The sequence below is a fragment of the Alligator mississippiensis genome, chromosome 5, assembly GCF_030867095.1.
Source record: "Alligator mississippiensis isolate rAllMis1 chromosome 5, rAllMis1, whole genome shotgun sequence".
NCBI lineage: Eukaryota > Metazoa > Chordata > Crocodylia > Alligatoridae > Alligator > Alligator mississippiensis.
In genome coordinates, this window is record NC_081828.1 from 23,920,873 (window position 1) to 23,935,823 (window position 14,951).

The window sequence follows — 14,951 nt, forward strand, 5'->3', positions numbered from 1 at the left end:
ATATGTATCAAAGGTCTGGGTGACCTCTTGCACACCATGGTCCGGAAAGATAGACAGTTGCCAAACCAACCAAGCAGCTTACTACATTATTACCATTTGGAAGCATGTTACTAACATTATCAAAGGGGTATTGTAGTAGTGGCGCTTTCATTAAATTTGCAGTACCCATCAAAATAAAAAGATGCAGTACAAATTTACAAATATTCCCATGGAATTAAAATGTTTAATACTACTACTACTACTAAGGAAGTGAGCAGTTTCCTTTGAATGTATAGCCGATTCTTAAGGAAAAGGAAAGCTATGCAACATACTTATAAATCTTCTTCATATTCCAAACTCACCCTCTACTTCAATGAAGCTCAATCTTCACAACCTTCCTGGGGGTGGGGCATCTATCCAGTACCCAGATTCTATGGTATTAATGCATATTGCTTTATTATCCATAGAAAGATTGTACTTATGCTGCCATCTCCCTCTGCGGAAAATTCCATTGCTATTTTTTTTTTTTTTTTTGAGTTCCAGTGATCAAGTATGTACTAACATTAGACATCCCAATGGTTTAAAAAAAGGTTCTAAAAAATCAATTTATTTTTTAAATAGAAGAGGGAGGAAGAAGAAGAGGAGGAGGGAAGTATTCTTAATGGTTCTACTTATGAAGATGAAGAGGACCAAGCACGGTCTGGAGCTCCCTGGTTCAAGAAACCGCTAAAAAATATATCAGTTGTTGACAGTGAGCCAGTAAGGTTCACTGTTAAAATTACTGGAGAGCCAAAGCCTGAAGTCACTTGGTGGTTTGAGGGGGAAATGTTACAGGACTCTGAGGACTATCAGTACATTGAAAGAGGAGACACATACTGCCTTTATCTACCAGAAACTTTCCCAGAAGATGAAGGAGAATATATGTGTAAAGCAGTCAACAGCAGAGGCACATCAGCTAGCACCTGTATACTCACCATTGAAAGTAAGAGTTAATAATTTAAATCTACTTTGTTTTGCTTCCTTTCAGAGTTCCTAAGTACAACTCCTCTTGCATCTTTCCTGTTACAAATCTATTAATCTGTTTTTCTTAACCCTTTTTCTCTTCTAGCTGATGACTACTAATGCTCTACTTTTGCTGGAAATTTCCTTCCCCTCGGCTTTCTTACTACCGCATCATCTCTCTCTCTGTGGTGGGGCCAATTAAGGAAACAAGAAAGTGTTGTTGATTTGTCATTCCTGTATCAGAGGTGGATAGCCATCAAAATGCACAGGGTTCAGACTCATTTCAATGTGAAAGTTGGTACCAGACAATATAAATGAGGTTTTGATACGAAAAGAATAAGTTACAGGAAAAAACTAAATTGCTTGTGTTCCCACATATGAAGACCAAGTATTCTGCAAGAATACTACAGCAAAATATACTGATCTGGAAGTTTGTGAAGTAGTATAAATGTGTCAATACATTCTGCATGTACACTAAGCTTTTAACTGCTTTTTGTCTCAAAAGGAATTAGTAGACAAAGAGAATGATCTTGGAAAAGCAATGTACTGTTTTTAAACAATGACAAATTATGCTATGGCTTAACTTCTACTTTAATTTTTTTGCCTCCAAGTTTGCTTTAATACATATATACATTCAAAATGATGTGTTGCTTTTAAAGTGTGTAATCACTAATAATGTAAATACATCCATAGGATTGAGAAGTCTATAAAACTACCAAAACTTATACAAAGTAACAAAAGAGTACCAATTACTCATGAAAATCATGCCAGCATAATAGCGTACCAAAATTAAGTTTGTAGAGCAAGTTTTTGGATACACTCTGGTAATACTGTGGTTAGTTTTTCATCTTCATCTTTACTGGCTAGAATTTGTTCATTATTGCATCTCAGCTTATATGCTTGAAATCCTAAAATAAAAATGGAGTATTATAACAGAAGTACATGCATTTAGTTTCCATGCTGTATATTTATTTTAGTCTTTGGGGGGCTGACAAGACAGATGAATTTTTTGTATAACAACTCCTAGTGCTGGAAAATTCAGGAGAAAAGGGATACAAGTGCCATCTAATAAAGACATCTTCAAATGGACTTTTGTTCAGACTACATCCAATTTTTATAGGAAAATGTTCTTAGTAGTAGTTACAAGGATTTATTGCAAATCATGTCTTCTGGTTGTTGGTTCCATTTATATTTGTATCAACAGCATCTTTTATAACACTTTTTTGGCTCAACAATTACAGGGCAGAAGTGTCCCAAAGTCCTGTTTGTTTAGTGGTTGTGTGCCAGGATTCTGTGCGTTAGAAGATAAATAAAACACATTCTGCCACCAACAGATTTTGGTTTATTTCATGTCAGCATTCATTGATTTTCTTGTGTTATTTAATACCAGGAAAATGAACCCAACCATATATACTGTTTACCTGATGTAAGCTGATATATGAAAATAGGGAAGAAAGGAGCAAAAAAAGAGACAAACACCATTTGTACTATTAATCAGTTTACATTTATTGAGAAAGCCATAAACCATACAAAACCATTATACAATTAATGTGTACCTATATTACATACAATGCCAATGCAAGCTCAAAACCACATTTTGTAAAGCATTCAATTTACCTCAAGTCCAAGCTGCATCTCCCTAAGACACTGTTCCCATCACAGTTGCCTTTTAAAGCCAATCTTCTTTTTACACACGGGTAGTTTCTGTAGAGAACACTTTTCTCAGGACGAAAATGCATTTCACGTGCACATAAGAGAAATATTTGTGCATATACATATGAGCTGTATAGAGTATTACTAGGGAAAAGGGAACCCTTCAACTGTGTGCTTTCTAGAATAGTCAGTTTCTTCCTAATCAATTTACAGCATGCAAGAGAAACCTAAAGGCTACTTTGTGTGGGACAGGATGGAAGTAAATGTTGGATAGTAGAAACTAAAATTCTATAATAGAAAACCAAAGTATTTCAAGTAATAAAGGCTATTCAGTAAATAATACCACCTTCCTGACACTATAATACACTACATATAATGATTCGATAAATATTATCCTTCTAGCTGATATTTTATTTCACATCATTTCCTACAGTATAGTATAGACTGTAGAAAGTGATCTGAAAATACTTTTACGACTTCAAACATTAATGCTTCCCTACTTCCCCTTAAACTGGAAAAAAACTCTTCACTTTCTAAGCTCATTCATATGTTTTAACAAAGATATATTTATTTAAAAGTCCCATTTTGGAAAGTTCTAGTTTTCTAAAATAATTCTCAAAAACTCCCCTATCTGATCATATTCCAATTTATTTTCCGTCTTCTGGAAAAAGTCTCAGTTTTGAGACTGAACTAACACCATTCAACAGTTACATGCCTGTAAGTCCAGCAGCTAAGTGAGCTGAAAAAAACCCCAAAAAACAAACAAACCACCTCAGACACTAAACTAAGGCAGATTCATCTCATCTTTCATGCTCCAGCAGCTATCCAATAAAATGGCTTTTGTCTTCCCTCCTGATTTTTAGTTTTACTACAATTTATGATCTTAGTAATTAAAAATTATATTGCAGTGAAATAAAATAGTAGCACGTTTAAAAGGAACTGAAAGAGAAGACCCACCCAACAATAAATTCTTGGATTTAAACTGGTACATACCTAGCTCTTCCCATGAAAAAAATAAAGTCTGAATTACATTATCAAAACTACATGTCAACCAAAATGAAGTGGCTTAAAGAGATTCAAGTACAAATATTAATTTAGTTCAGAAAGTCAATATATCTAAACTTGACCGTTTAGAATAATGTAAATCAAAATAGATGGCTTATATTATTAACCACAGTTTAAAAAACTTAACAGATTATGGAACATTTATGGTAAAGAAAATAGCACTTTAAAAGAATGAAAAGTGATCAAACAAAAAAAAATATTCCCTACACCATTATGAATGGGATACATTTCAAATCTTGTTATTTTTTTTGCCAATGTTACCTTCTACATGGAGCCCTTCTATGGTCCATGCTCATCGGCTCACCAATGGCATACACTCAAAGGATTCCTCTTTAATGGTAGTAACTATCTCAGGACCTGATTCTATGAGCTATGATTTGGTGCTTGCAGCATCTTCAGCACTGTGTGTGAAAATGAAGGCAGTATTTTTGAATATTTTTCTTGAATGCACAGATAAGCAGGACTTTTGAAAAAGGATCAGTACATTTTAAAAACTGAATAATAAAACAAGTTCTGGTAAGATGCTGCTGTAGATATTTTTTTCAATTTAACTGAAAAAATTATACCAGACCATCTATGAAACACACTAAGCATATACAGCAATTCAGTTAAAGTATCAAGGAACAGAAAATGCTGATTGCTATATAGATCATTAAAAAAAAAACAAAACCTAATTTGCCATACATTAGCATTTCATTGGTGCACATGCTTTCTATAAAGACATACTGTTCTGAAAAGCTGAAGTCTTAGTTTTTTGACCATATAGATGGATAAGAAAACTAGGTTATCTAAAAATTGCATGAATATTTTGTATACTTTTAAATTACCAGCATCAGTAGTAATAGAAATACAAAGTACCCTTTGTATTTAGTTCTTACAGACAGGGTGGGAATATAACCTATTTCTTTAAAAAAAAAAACAACAAAATTTGTGAAGGCTGTTGAAATTTCTAACTATTACTCTGCATAATGAAAAGGGTTTTGTTTCTTTAATTGTAACAATTGAACTGCTTGAATAAAAGTCATAAAAATGGCTATCCAGATCAAGTTGAATTACTGCAGCAATCCACTTATCTTTTCTAAAAGATGCATGTTTACCTAGAAATATAAACACTTGTTTAACAACTTAAGACTTCCCACTGAAATGGTACCATGAGTAACAATGCATTTGGGGAAAGCAGCAGATTGCTTTTGATACACAACCACAAAAATAAAGAAAAAGAAAAAAAAAGAAAAAAATCTCACAGGGACAACATTAATGTACTGAAATATTTATTTATATACTTCCTTAGGTTGTGCTTACCTGTTGCTTTTTGCAGCAGAACCTAAGGTGGAAGGTCTGGGAAGGCACTGTGAAGTATAAATAATTGCACTGTTTGCAATTAATAAAGATTTTATACCTTAAATGAATCAAAATCAACAGCCTCCATTTGTGAATGATAAAGAATCCAGTGAATTTAAATTTTGTTCAATTTAGTTCATAATAAATGCACCATTTCACTACAAGGTCATTATATGTAATATCATGCAAAAGACTTGAACTATTAAACTTCATATCCTACACTAAAGATAGCAAGCATCTTCCTGTTTCAAACTACTATTTTAATTCCTAATTTAAAAAGGGGTAAAAGACAATTCCTTCTAGATTCTACAACACAATAAATACATTGCTAATTACCTGCATGATAAAACTACTCAATTTTCAAGCCTTAAAGTTTAACTTCTCTGCGCAGCCACCTTAAGATATTATTCTCAAAGCAACAAAATGGTGCTCCAAAAGATAAAGCAAATACATGTTTATAAAATGATTTAACATACCTACATCACTACACTTCTGCAAACTAACTGAGGACAAAACAACTTCTGTCTGACAAGCAGTTCCAAAAACTTTCATGTTAAGATATGCATATTTTCATACGCTGAATAATACAGCCTTCAACTCATAAACACTAGTGAAAAATACTACATTACTTAGATAAATACAAAGTTTTCTTTAGCTATTGCTAGGTTTTTCAAGAATACTTACCCATAAAGCTCACATACATACATAAATATATATATATATATGCACACCTATGTTTCTGAATTAAGAAGCAGTTATGATTTCCTAAGATAGCAGCACTGTATTCCAACATAATATTTACACAGGTATGGCATTTGCATTATGTGGAACATTGACAAAAAGATACTGTTGCAGTTCATCAATTTGTCATTCTGATGTACTTACAGTGCAATGCTCCTTGAAGGAACAATCAAGGATGATACACAGCACAGTCCTCCTCACCCCTACAGAGCTAGTTCTATACTGGCTGGATCAAACCTGCACTTCAACAGACAATGGCAAGACAGACTGTATTGCATGAAGTCTAATATATGCAAAGAGCCAATAAATATGCAAAGAGCAAACAATGGATTTTAAAATAATATCAGGTTTTTAGTATGAGTATTAGAGCAACAGAAACGTTTCAAGTATATTTAAAAAAAAACATTTGATTCAACAACTGGTGTTGAGCATTTAACAAAACAGAAATTATCTGTACTGCAGGAAGTTCTCAGCCAACCGCTCACCACCACTCAAACAAAAATACAGTGTTTCAATGACAGATGCAATTTTGATAACTAAAAAGCATACTGCATTCACCTTTCTACACTACATTTTGAAATGAACTACTGCAAACTGAATGCTTAACATTTTTACTTATAAAACTGTTTATACCTACTCTGAAAAATGCTTTAAAAAGTTATGCTGAAACGATCTTGAAATCAAGTATCAAATTAAGAACAGAGAGGTTAACTGTTATAGCCGCTGTACAGGTCTGAAACAGTGGTCAAGTATAAAAAAAGGAAATTTCACTGTTAATGCAATGGACGTATGCCAAAAGATCTTCTTAAACACATGCATTTTTTTAATCAAATAGAAAGAAAATGAAGATATCAAGATTACTGGTGCTAGACAGCAAGATACAGTAAAATGAAAAATCCTTCATCTACAACTATTCTGCAAGAGGGGAAAAACATGCCATTGACAAGTTTTTAAACTCAATTAAGATTGCATGGGGAAAAAAAAGTCTCATTTGTGTACATGTACCTTAATTCATCATTGCTAATAAATCCTAGAATTCTTCAAATACCCACATATCCAACTTACCGACACAGGAGGTTTCATATTATTTATTGTAAAGCACAAAACAGGCATTTTAAAAGTGATAAAGTATACATTGAAAAAGTACATTTATATCACAAAGCATTGACCACATAATAATTGCAAATACATTTGCTGGAATGTGTACATCTACACTAATACTAAAAACAAACCAATTTTCATTTCTACACAGAAATATTACCTCCTATCAGTAGTGATAGATATTTTGTACATTTTCAAAAACACTATTTTTAAACCAAACAAAAATTAAGATCTTCATCAAGGCGTCTGCATCCATACATTTAACAAAGGTTTTTTCCCCCACACAATGAAGCAAATACTGTATTGTCCACTTCTTATTATTGGCCCTGTGCAGAAGAGATACATAAGAGATATACAAAAAGTTAAAGAAAATCCTTTAAATTGAGCTAACTCAGGAGTGAAGCCTTTAAGAAAGAAAAGTTGGTTAATGTAAATGGTGGTGGCTTCTTGCATGGTTTTCAAAACCCTGGGAGGAGAAAGTTTTCTTTTTAATCAAAAACATTGAACGTATGGAGATACACAGAACTCAAGTTATCAGATATCATCAAGTCATTTATACTAAATTATGCTGATAGTTATTTTGCTAGAAAAAAGGATGCATACTCCAAAGGCAACAAAGCAGGAGACATGCAAAATAAATATAAAAAATGAACAAAAACAAAAACAACCACAAAACCACCTCTAATTACTGAAATAGAAGCCAGCCAAAAATAAATTAAAAAACCTTTATACCTGTGGTGCTGGAGGATGCTGTGGCATTCCCTGTGGACTTGTCTGGGCATAATATGCTGCCTGTTGTCTGTAATATTCAGCCCATGCTGCACTGTAATCAGGCTGACCACCTGGTGGGGCCCCGGCTGGTGCTGGAACTGCCTGACCTAAAAGAAATTAAAATTACACATTTTTGTAACTGCAACAAAGACAACAAAAGCTCAAAATAATCTCATTTCTAACAAACATTACCTTGCTTCTTGTAATATTCCTCCCAAGCCTTTGAATAATCTTGTGGCTGCCCTTGTTGACCTGAAAAACCCCCCCACATTAATGTAACAATTCCCATGTAAGCCAAAATTAAAGACATATACAAAGGTAGAGCTCTTCTGCCATCTCAGCTTATGTCAGTTCCAAATAAAATCTAAAAATGGCACCCATGTAAATCACTTACACAATGCTATTCCTGCTCATACTAGAGATATAGCTTTAACTCTGCATCACTACCATTTGTTAGTATAGTCCACATAAGATGAGAATCCCCAGACTTCCCCAATCTCATGATGCACATAATAAAGCAGTGTAATTTACCTTAATACACAGCAACCTAATTTAGAGTTCAAAACTACTTACTATTTGAAAAAGAAAAGATCAGGCATTCTCCTGACACCTGCCTTGCACCCCATCAATACAGAAGTAGACAACTTCTACTCATCACCATCCTCTTTTCCACAAAAGTAAACTGCAGGAGTCTGCACTTTGCTAGAACATTACAGGCAACACAAGAGCTGCAGGACTACAAAAGCTCTTTGCCAGCTGTCGTCATGGGATGACATGGCTGGCTGGGATAGTTTAGTCAAGGATCATTCTGCCTAGACCAGAGGGCTGGACTAGATGACCTTAGGAGGGCCCTTCTAGACTACTTTCCCATGATCCTACTATCAAAAGGAAACATGCCTACCAGCCAAAAGAAATATTTGCACACACAGGCAGTAATTAGGATGTACAAAATAAGTGGAATAACTGCTGGCAGCACAAATTTACTGACTTGTCTAAATCAAACTCCATCTGGAATATATTGAGATACCTGTCAATATGCTCAAGTAAACTGAAATCACAAAACTAGATAAGAGAAGAAAATAGAAAACTTGGGAGAAAGGCAGAAAACTCAGCTCATCCTAAAGCATCCTACTTAAAGCAAGCTGAACCCTGATTTCTTTCAGTATACAATACTCATAAATCCATGGCCCATTTAAACTGATCCTCCATATGTTAAAAGGAAAAGCTTGGGGGGGGGGGGGAATAATTTAATCAGTTTTCAAGCCTTAAAAACTTAGTGCACAATCCCTAAAACAAAACGTCTAAGTAAAAGCACCTCCCTCCCTCCCTCCAAGTAGTGAAAGAAACTGCTAAACAAAACACAGGTTTTCTAGAATGCTGAAGCTAGGACCATGGTCTATTCAAGTTGTAGGAGTCATCGCAATTACACCACACTGAAACGTCCATCCTCCCTCCCTTTGTTTCTTTTCACAATACTCTTGAATATATAACAACTATGGCTATGTCTACATTGGAAAAGCTGTTGCCACTTTATAGCAAGCAGCACTGCTTTGGTGGCTGGACTTCATGATGCAAACACCACCCCTGAATAGTGGGAACTGTCAGTAGAAGCCACCTTCGCAGCTACAGGAGGTATCACCACACTGGGGATGTGGGTTTGGGTGAAGGCAAGTCAGTCTGAGAGTGACACTGGCTGCAGAACGAGATCTTTCCATACCCCTCACTAACATACTACTGCATCTGTATTACAAAGTTTAAGTAGTGTTGGCACACAAAAGGCATCAAGTGCTTCAAAAGAAGGAAAGTTACAGCACAAAAACTTTTAAGCACTCTTCAACTCTCCCCTACCCTCTGCATCCAACTCCCTTCTAACTTAACTCTCTGATGCCTTATCTTGGGCTTTATGAACAACTTGTTTCCTTAATAGCTCCTAACACAAGGGCAAGGTCAAACAACAAAACAAAACAAAAACAGCAGCAATGAAAGTAAAATATCTACCTTCAGGTAGCCAAAACTCAAATCCTGGAAGAGTCAGTCAGCTGATCTTCATTTTATATATGCTAGCCAATTAGTGTTTTGCCCAATGCCTAGGGATTGATTTCCACTTAATTTAAAATCATATTTAAATTTGTTTTCTACCAAATTGTGTAGCTATCAATTTTAAAGCAACTCTCTTGTTCCCAATCAAGAAAAATCTAAGTCTAGTTTCTGTTTGGGTCATAAGGCTTGAAACTATGCAAGATATCGTCACGTGCAATAGGACAGGGATTTAGTCTATTTTCCACACAGAAGTGCTCAAGTGATATCCAGTATTGATAAAGATATTTCTGCACTTTTGGCAATTTCAGTACAAAAATTAGATAATATATTCTCACTTTTAATCATTACTACAGTTTCTATTAGATATGCATCCTAATTTAAAAGGTTGATTGATGCACTACAAAACTGGATGTGAAAGCTTTTAAAAAATCCTTCCATATTTAACCTCCTGCTTTCATGAAGTGCAAAAAAATTCCCATCAAAACAAGCACGGAATATTTGTTTTTTTAATCCACTAAATTTCTTTTCAAGCTAGACCCATCCCCCACCATGATAACTTAAATTTCACCATTTCCTACACACACAAGATACAGCTCTGGTTTGACTGTGGAACTCGTGAGTCTTAGCCAAAAAACCATTCACTCAAGATGCGTTCTTCCAAAACTGCACTGAAACATGAAACTCGCAAGCTGAAAATGTTTACTGCTAATATTAGACCACATTATCTAGAACGATCTTGCTAACTACAGAAGTAAGACATTCAGGAGAGGAAAGCCCCAGAAAATTCATTTTTGTTTTTAGTAACAGCCATTTCATTACTTTGGAATACATGATGGAGGGACATGGGGCAACTTTGAGACAAATTAAAGCCTAGCACCATACCTGAATGTCACTTGGATCCCATTCTGGTCTGCTGCTCTGCTTTCTGTTCCTTGCCCTCTTGAGAATCTGCTGTGTACCCCATACAGAGAAGCTACTTGTGGCACACATGCTACAGGTTGGCCAGCCCTGAACTGGGATGTAGTGAGCATTAAGGAGGAGGAACCCTATCCTTCCTTCAATAGCACTATAGTATTAGAGGCCACTAAAAATGATTTTGTAGAGGAAGTTAAGGCAGCAATGACCTGAGCATGTATTGTATTGTATTGTCAGCAAATTATCTGCTCAAATATCATTATAGAGTATGTTGCACAGATTTTGATCTTCCAGGGGACTGGCTTATCCTTAGACTTCTATAATGCAGAATTTGGCTGCAAATCAAATTACGTAGGATCCAACTTGTACGGTGAAAGGAAAACAAAAGTGATGATTGTCCTGAACTGGTAGTTTCACTAAAAATAAATTATAAGTGTTTTTCACAACAGCACACAAAGCTTTCAATGGTGTGAAGACTTCTGAGGCAAGCTAGAGAAGAATGAATTAATCTAATGTATTAAATAAAGTTTATTTTTCTTACAAATTAGTCTACAAAAAGGCACATGGTGTTATTTTTTTGCCTTTTAAAATAAGAAATATTTTTCTTTAAGGTAACTGAAGCTATGATTCATAATTTTATGGATAGAATAAAAGGAATTCAGCACTATAGGTAGACCCCAGGGATGAGAGAAGTCTGACTGATGGTTAAGCATCAGACACCAAAATATAACCATATATACTATATACTGGTGCATAAATGAAGAAAGCTAGGTCAGGCTCCACTACTGCAAGAGTTACTAGGATGTAAAATGCTTCCTATTTCTCTCATTCGATCTACTCTTTTAGGATTTTCAGCCTTTGTTTTGCCTTTTTTTTAAATTGCAATTCTTCTGCATTTAAAAGGACCGGTTCCCTTGTTTCTGATTTGTTCTTTTCTCAGACTTGGCCCAAAGAAAGGTTAAGGCTTTGGTTCCTGAATCTTCATCAGCTAGTACATAATTGAAGGAAATCCTAGGAGAATTCTTAAAGGAGCCCAGATCTTCCTTTCTAGGGAAGTCAAAGTATAGAAATATTCCAGAGTCTGATGAGAAATGTATTAGTCTGCTTACAAATGTGAAAGTGCCTTGGTTTTTTGCCTTTGGAGGTGAACTGGACCAACAAGCAGATGTCAAAAGGTAAAATATACTGAACACAACCCTTTCAACCCCCCACCCACACAAATGCAGGTGTTGGGAGTGAAGAGTTGATGAGGAGAGTAGTAATAAGGGGGGGGGGGGGGGCGGGGGGCAGCTATGGTTGGGGACAGGTAGCAAGGCAGGCAGCCTGTTACCCACAATTAGAGAATAGGGCATTTCAAGAGTTCATGTATTTTCTTGGAAATATTTTTTCAAATACACATGCTTCTATACCTATTCCTCCTAGGACAATTTTGGACTAAGGAATTCAAGAAGCCGCAACTCCTCCCCACCCTCAAATATGGTATACTGCACAAGTCTGTTCACTAATAGAATTGAAGGAGGTGCTGTAAGCTTATTTTAATCAAACATTTTCATTCCCAACATGTACCAGGAAATCTAATGATAAAAGAACCTATTGCCACTTAACTGACATCAGACCAAGTTCTTATTTTTATTGGTAGAGCTCTTCCAAATCTAATGTGAACCTCTCTTCACCCTATTTTAGCAAACAAAAATGTATTAACATACCCATTTTTTTGTAGTATTCTTCCCATGCCTTTGTATAATCAACTTGCCCTGCTGGTGCTGGATTTGGCTGATCTCCTGATTTAAAGAAAGTCAAAATAAAATGTTAATACATTTTATGTTTCTTCCCCATTTGCACCAATTTACTTGCTTCCTAACATATCCAAAATATAGCCAGTTAATTTTAACAAAACAGCTTAAAAAGCAGTTTAGAAAAATATTTATAGATTTCATGAATCAGTTACAGACCACTAAGTAAAACTAAGAGAAAGAACTTTTTAAAAAAAACCTCTAAGACCTTTCAAGAACAAGAGGAATCTGCTTAGTCCAAACCCATTTACAGCAGCACACCTGGCAAACAGTTATTTGTCTGATATATGCAGAAGATGTTTGAACAACACAGCCCCCCTCGCAACCACTGTGCAGCAGTATCAGCTATGTGTCTGCAGCAGAAGATACAGCTGAAAAAAGAAAAAGCATTTGCACTTGATGACTTCTAGTTGGCTTCTAACAGCAGATGAGAAACTGTCTATTGGCTGGTTTGACTGAATCTACAGGCCTTACAAATAACTAGGTAATTGCTCTATAAGGGGCTATAAAGTGTAAACAGCTGAGCACATGCTGTACCTGGACAAAATAGCTCTTACAATTAAGGTGGATTAAGCAGTGCCTTTAACAGTCACAGTCTCGCACTATTTACACGGTTTACATGGCTGCCTGTTACTCTTGGCTGTCTTAAGTCACTTAATTTAGGCCCCATACAGATATTCAGTTTCTCCTGGAAGAGTCACTGCTTTACCAGGAGAAACCACAGGTATATGTAAGTTTTGATTTCTTCTCATAAAGCAAAAAAAGCCACTCCAAGAGAAGAATAACCTGGGAACAGAGTTAAATCACTCCAGGGAGCTTTGAGAATGTCCATACACCTTCCCTTCTGAGGCTGGCAACGTTCAATTAAAGGTACGAAGGAATCTGATCTGCAATCCCAACAATTGTGTCTTCTGCCATACCACATGTGCATGGCAATGAGGCATAACTGTGGGATCATGGATCAGATCCTAACTGCACCATATTGCCAGTGCAGGGAGAGCCCTTGGATCCAGTGCACTCCCACAGCTGGGATCTTTGGTCAGCTGACTGGGGTTCCCAGTCAGAAAAGTGTATCAGAGCCAAGGGCAACAGGCATTCCTACAGGTGGGAGTTGCAATTAGCTGAATTTCCCAGCCATGGGGACCCTCCAAGGGTCCACTGTGCTGCCCAGGCTGGGAGCGCTAGTCAGCTGATCAGCACTGGTCATATGTCCAATTTACGGCATTATGGGAACTAGCCATGAAGTTATTACACATTTTCTTTTATGTAATAACTTTGTGGCTATTTGATTTTATTCTGCCATTAAATTGAATGAATTTGTGGCCAGGTTACTGCTTAAGAGGCAATTAATGATTTAATTGCATCTACAGTGTAGTGTTTCCCAGGAGCCAGAGAGAAGCCACAGAACAATCCCCAAAACTGTTATTTGTGCTGGACTTTTCTACTCCAGCCAAATGGAGCAAAAACACACCCTCTTCACAACCCCCATACTATGCTGCAGGGAGATTGGCTGATGCAGACTATCATGGCTTCACTATGCACTGCTGACATCTGTAACCAAGCAACGTAAAGGAGCCAGCAGACCACTTGGAGATGGGTGCACAAGAGGCTGCACAGCATCAGCACTGCAAGCTCTACACTTTTCAGGGACTCAACATTTGAATGTCTGTTAGGTATCTCCAGTTAAGTTTTTCTACCAGAACAGCAACACTGGGAGAATTGCCCCAGATCATCTGAACACGTGTATGGAGCCTTAATTTGCATCCAAGATTTATTTAAATCTAATATAATGTGTGTTTACATGCCCTTGAAATTTTTATATCAAACTCTTAAAAAAACAAAGACCCAAGAACTCCTGAACTGAACTTTAACTTCTTTTTTTTTTTTTTTTAAGGTTTGAAGTTTGGCACCAAAATTAAGAATGTGCCAACCCCAACAGGGTAAATGCCATTTCCCCTTGTATGGGAAAACCCAACATGCACCATGAGGATAGAAGTCTTCATAGATCATTACCTTCTCAGTAATGACAAGCAGTTTCTTCTTTTAATAAATGGATCCAATTACCTTGTCCATTAGTTTGAGTTGGAGCTGGTCCAGCAGGAGGAGCTGCAGGTGGTGGCTGTGCTTGCTGCTGATAGTAGTGAGCATAATAAGCAGCCCATGCTGCAGAATTGGGGTCTGTTCCTGGCTTACCTAAAAAAAAATAAAGGTCCACTCTCTTACAATGTAAATAGTATATTTTGGAAGAATATTACATAGCTATAAATATCACATAGCTTTGCTTACAGTTTTAGTTGTTTATATGTAAAGCATGTATTGTTACACCTTCTACATGTATCTTACTATCTTTTACCTTTCCACACCTTTGCTTCTCATCATTTTGTTTCACTTGCCTTAAATGTTCAGGGACAATTCATGATTTCTGCTGCACCAGATGGAGACTAATCACTCCATAATCAACCACAGTTGTGTGATGGGTGAACTCCAGAGTATTTCTCAATTCTAAAATGCTGCGATACTCTCTCAGTTTAACTGTTACAAAACTGCAGT

At 36.2% G+C, this 14,951-nt stretch overlaps 2 protein-coding genes across 21 annotated transcripts in view; one reads left to right on the forward strand and one right to left on the reverse strand.

The window, feature by feature from the left end:
* NEXN (nexilin F-actin binding protein) overlaps positions 1 to 2,312 on the forward strand; it is a 42,574-nt gene extending 40,262 nt beyond the window's left edge. For 8 of the 9 annotated variants that reach the window (XM_059727982.1, XM_059727976.1, XM_059727975.1 and 5 more), the window contains 2 exons: positions 601 to 961; positions 1,088 to 2,312. In XM_059727982.1, coding sequence (XP_059583965.1) covers positions 601 to 961; positions 1,088 to 1,101 — 375 coding nt within the window. In that variant the 3' untranslated portion in view covers positions 1,102 to 2,312. Of the gene's footprint in view, positions 1 to 600 lie in introns of all 9 variants that reach the window. The other variant, XM_059727979.1, reaches the window with a different exon arrangement.
* A 150-nt stretch (positions 2,313 to 2,462) lies between these two features.
* FUBP1 (far upstream element binding protein 1) overlaps positions 2,463 to 14,951 on the reverse strand; it is a 32,359-nt gene continuing 19,870 nt past the window's right edge. For 3 of the 12 annotated variants that reach the window (XM_019489086.2, XM_014593827.3, XM_019489084.2), the window contains 5 exons: positions 14,466 to 14,594; positions 12,315 to 12,389; positions 7,846 to 7,905; positions 7,615 to 7,760; positions 2,463 to 6,023 (listed from right to left, as the gene is read on the reverse strand). In XM_019489086.2, the coding sequence (XP_019344631.1) occupies positions 5,985 to 6,023; positions 7,615 to 7,760; positions 7,846 to 7,905; positions 12,315 to 12,389; positions 14,466 to 14,594 (449 nt within the window). In that variant the 3' untranslated portion in view covers positions 2,463 to 5,984. Of the gene's footprint in view, positions 6,024 to 6,854; positions 7,209 to 7,614; positions 7,761 to 7,845; positions 7,906 to 12,314; positions 12,390 to 14,465; positions 14,595 to 14,951 lie in introns of those variants that run through there. The other 9 variants (XM_059727971.1, XM_059727972.1, XM_019489085.2 and 6 more) reach the window with 7 other exon arrangements.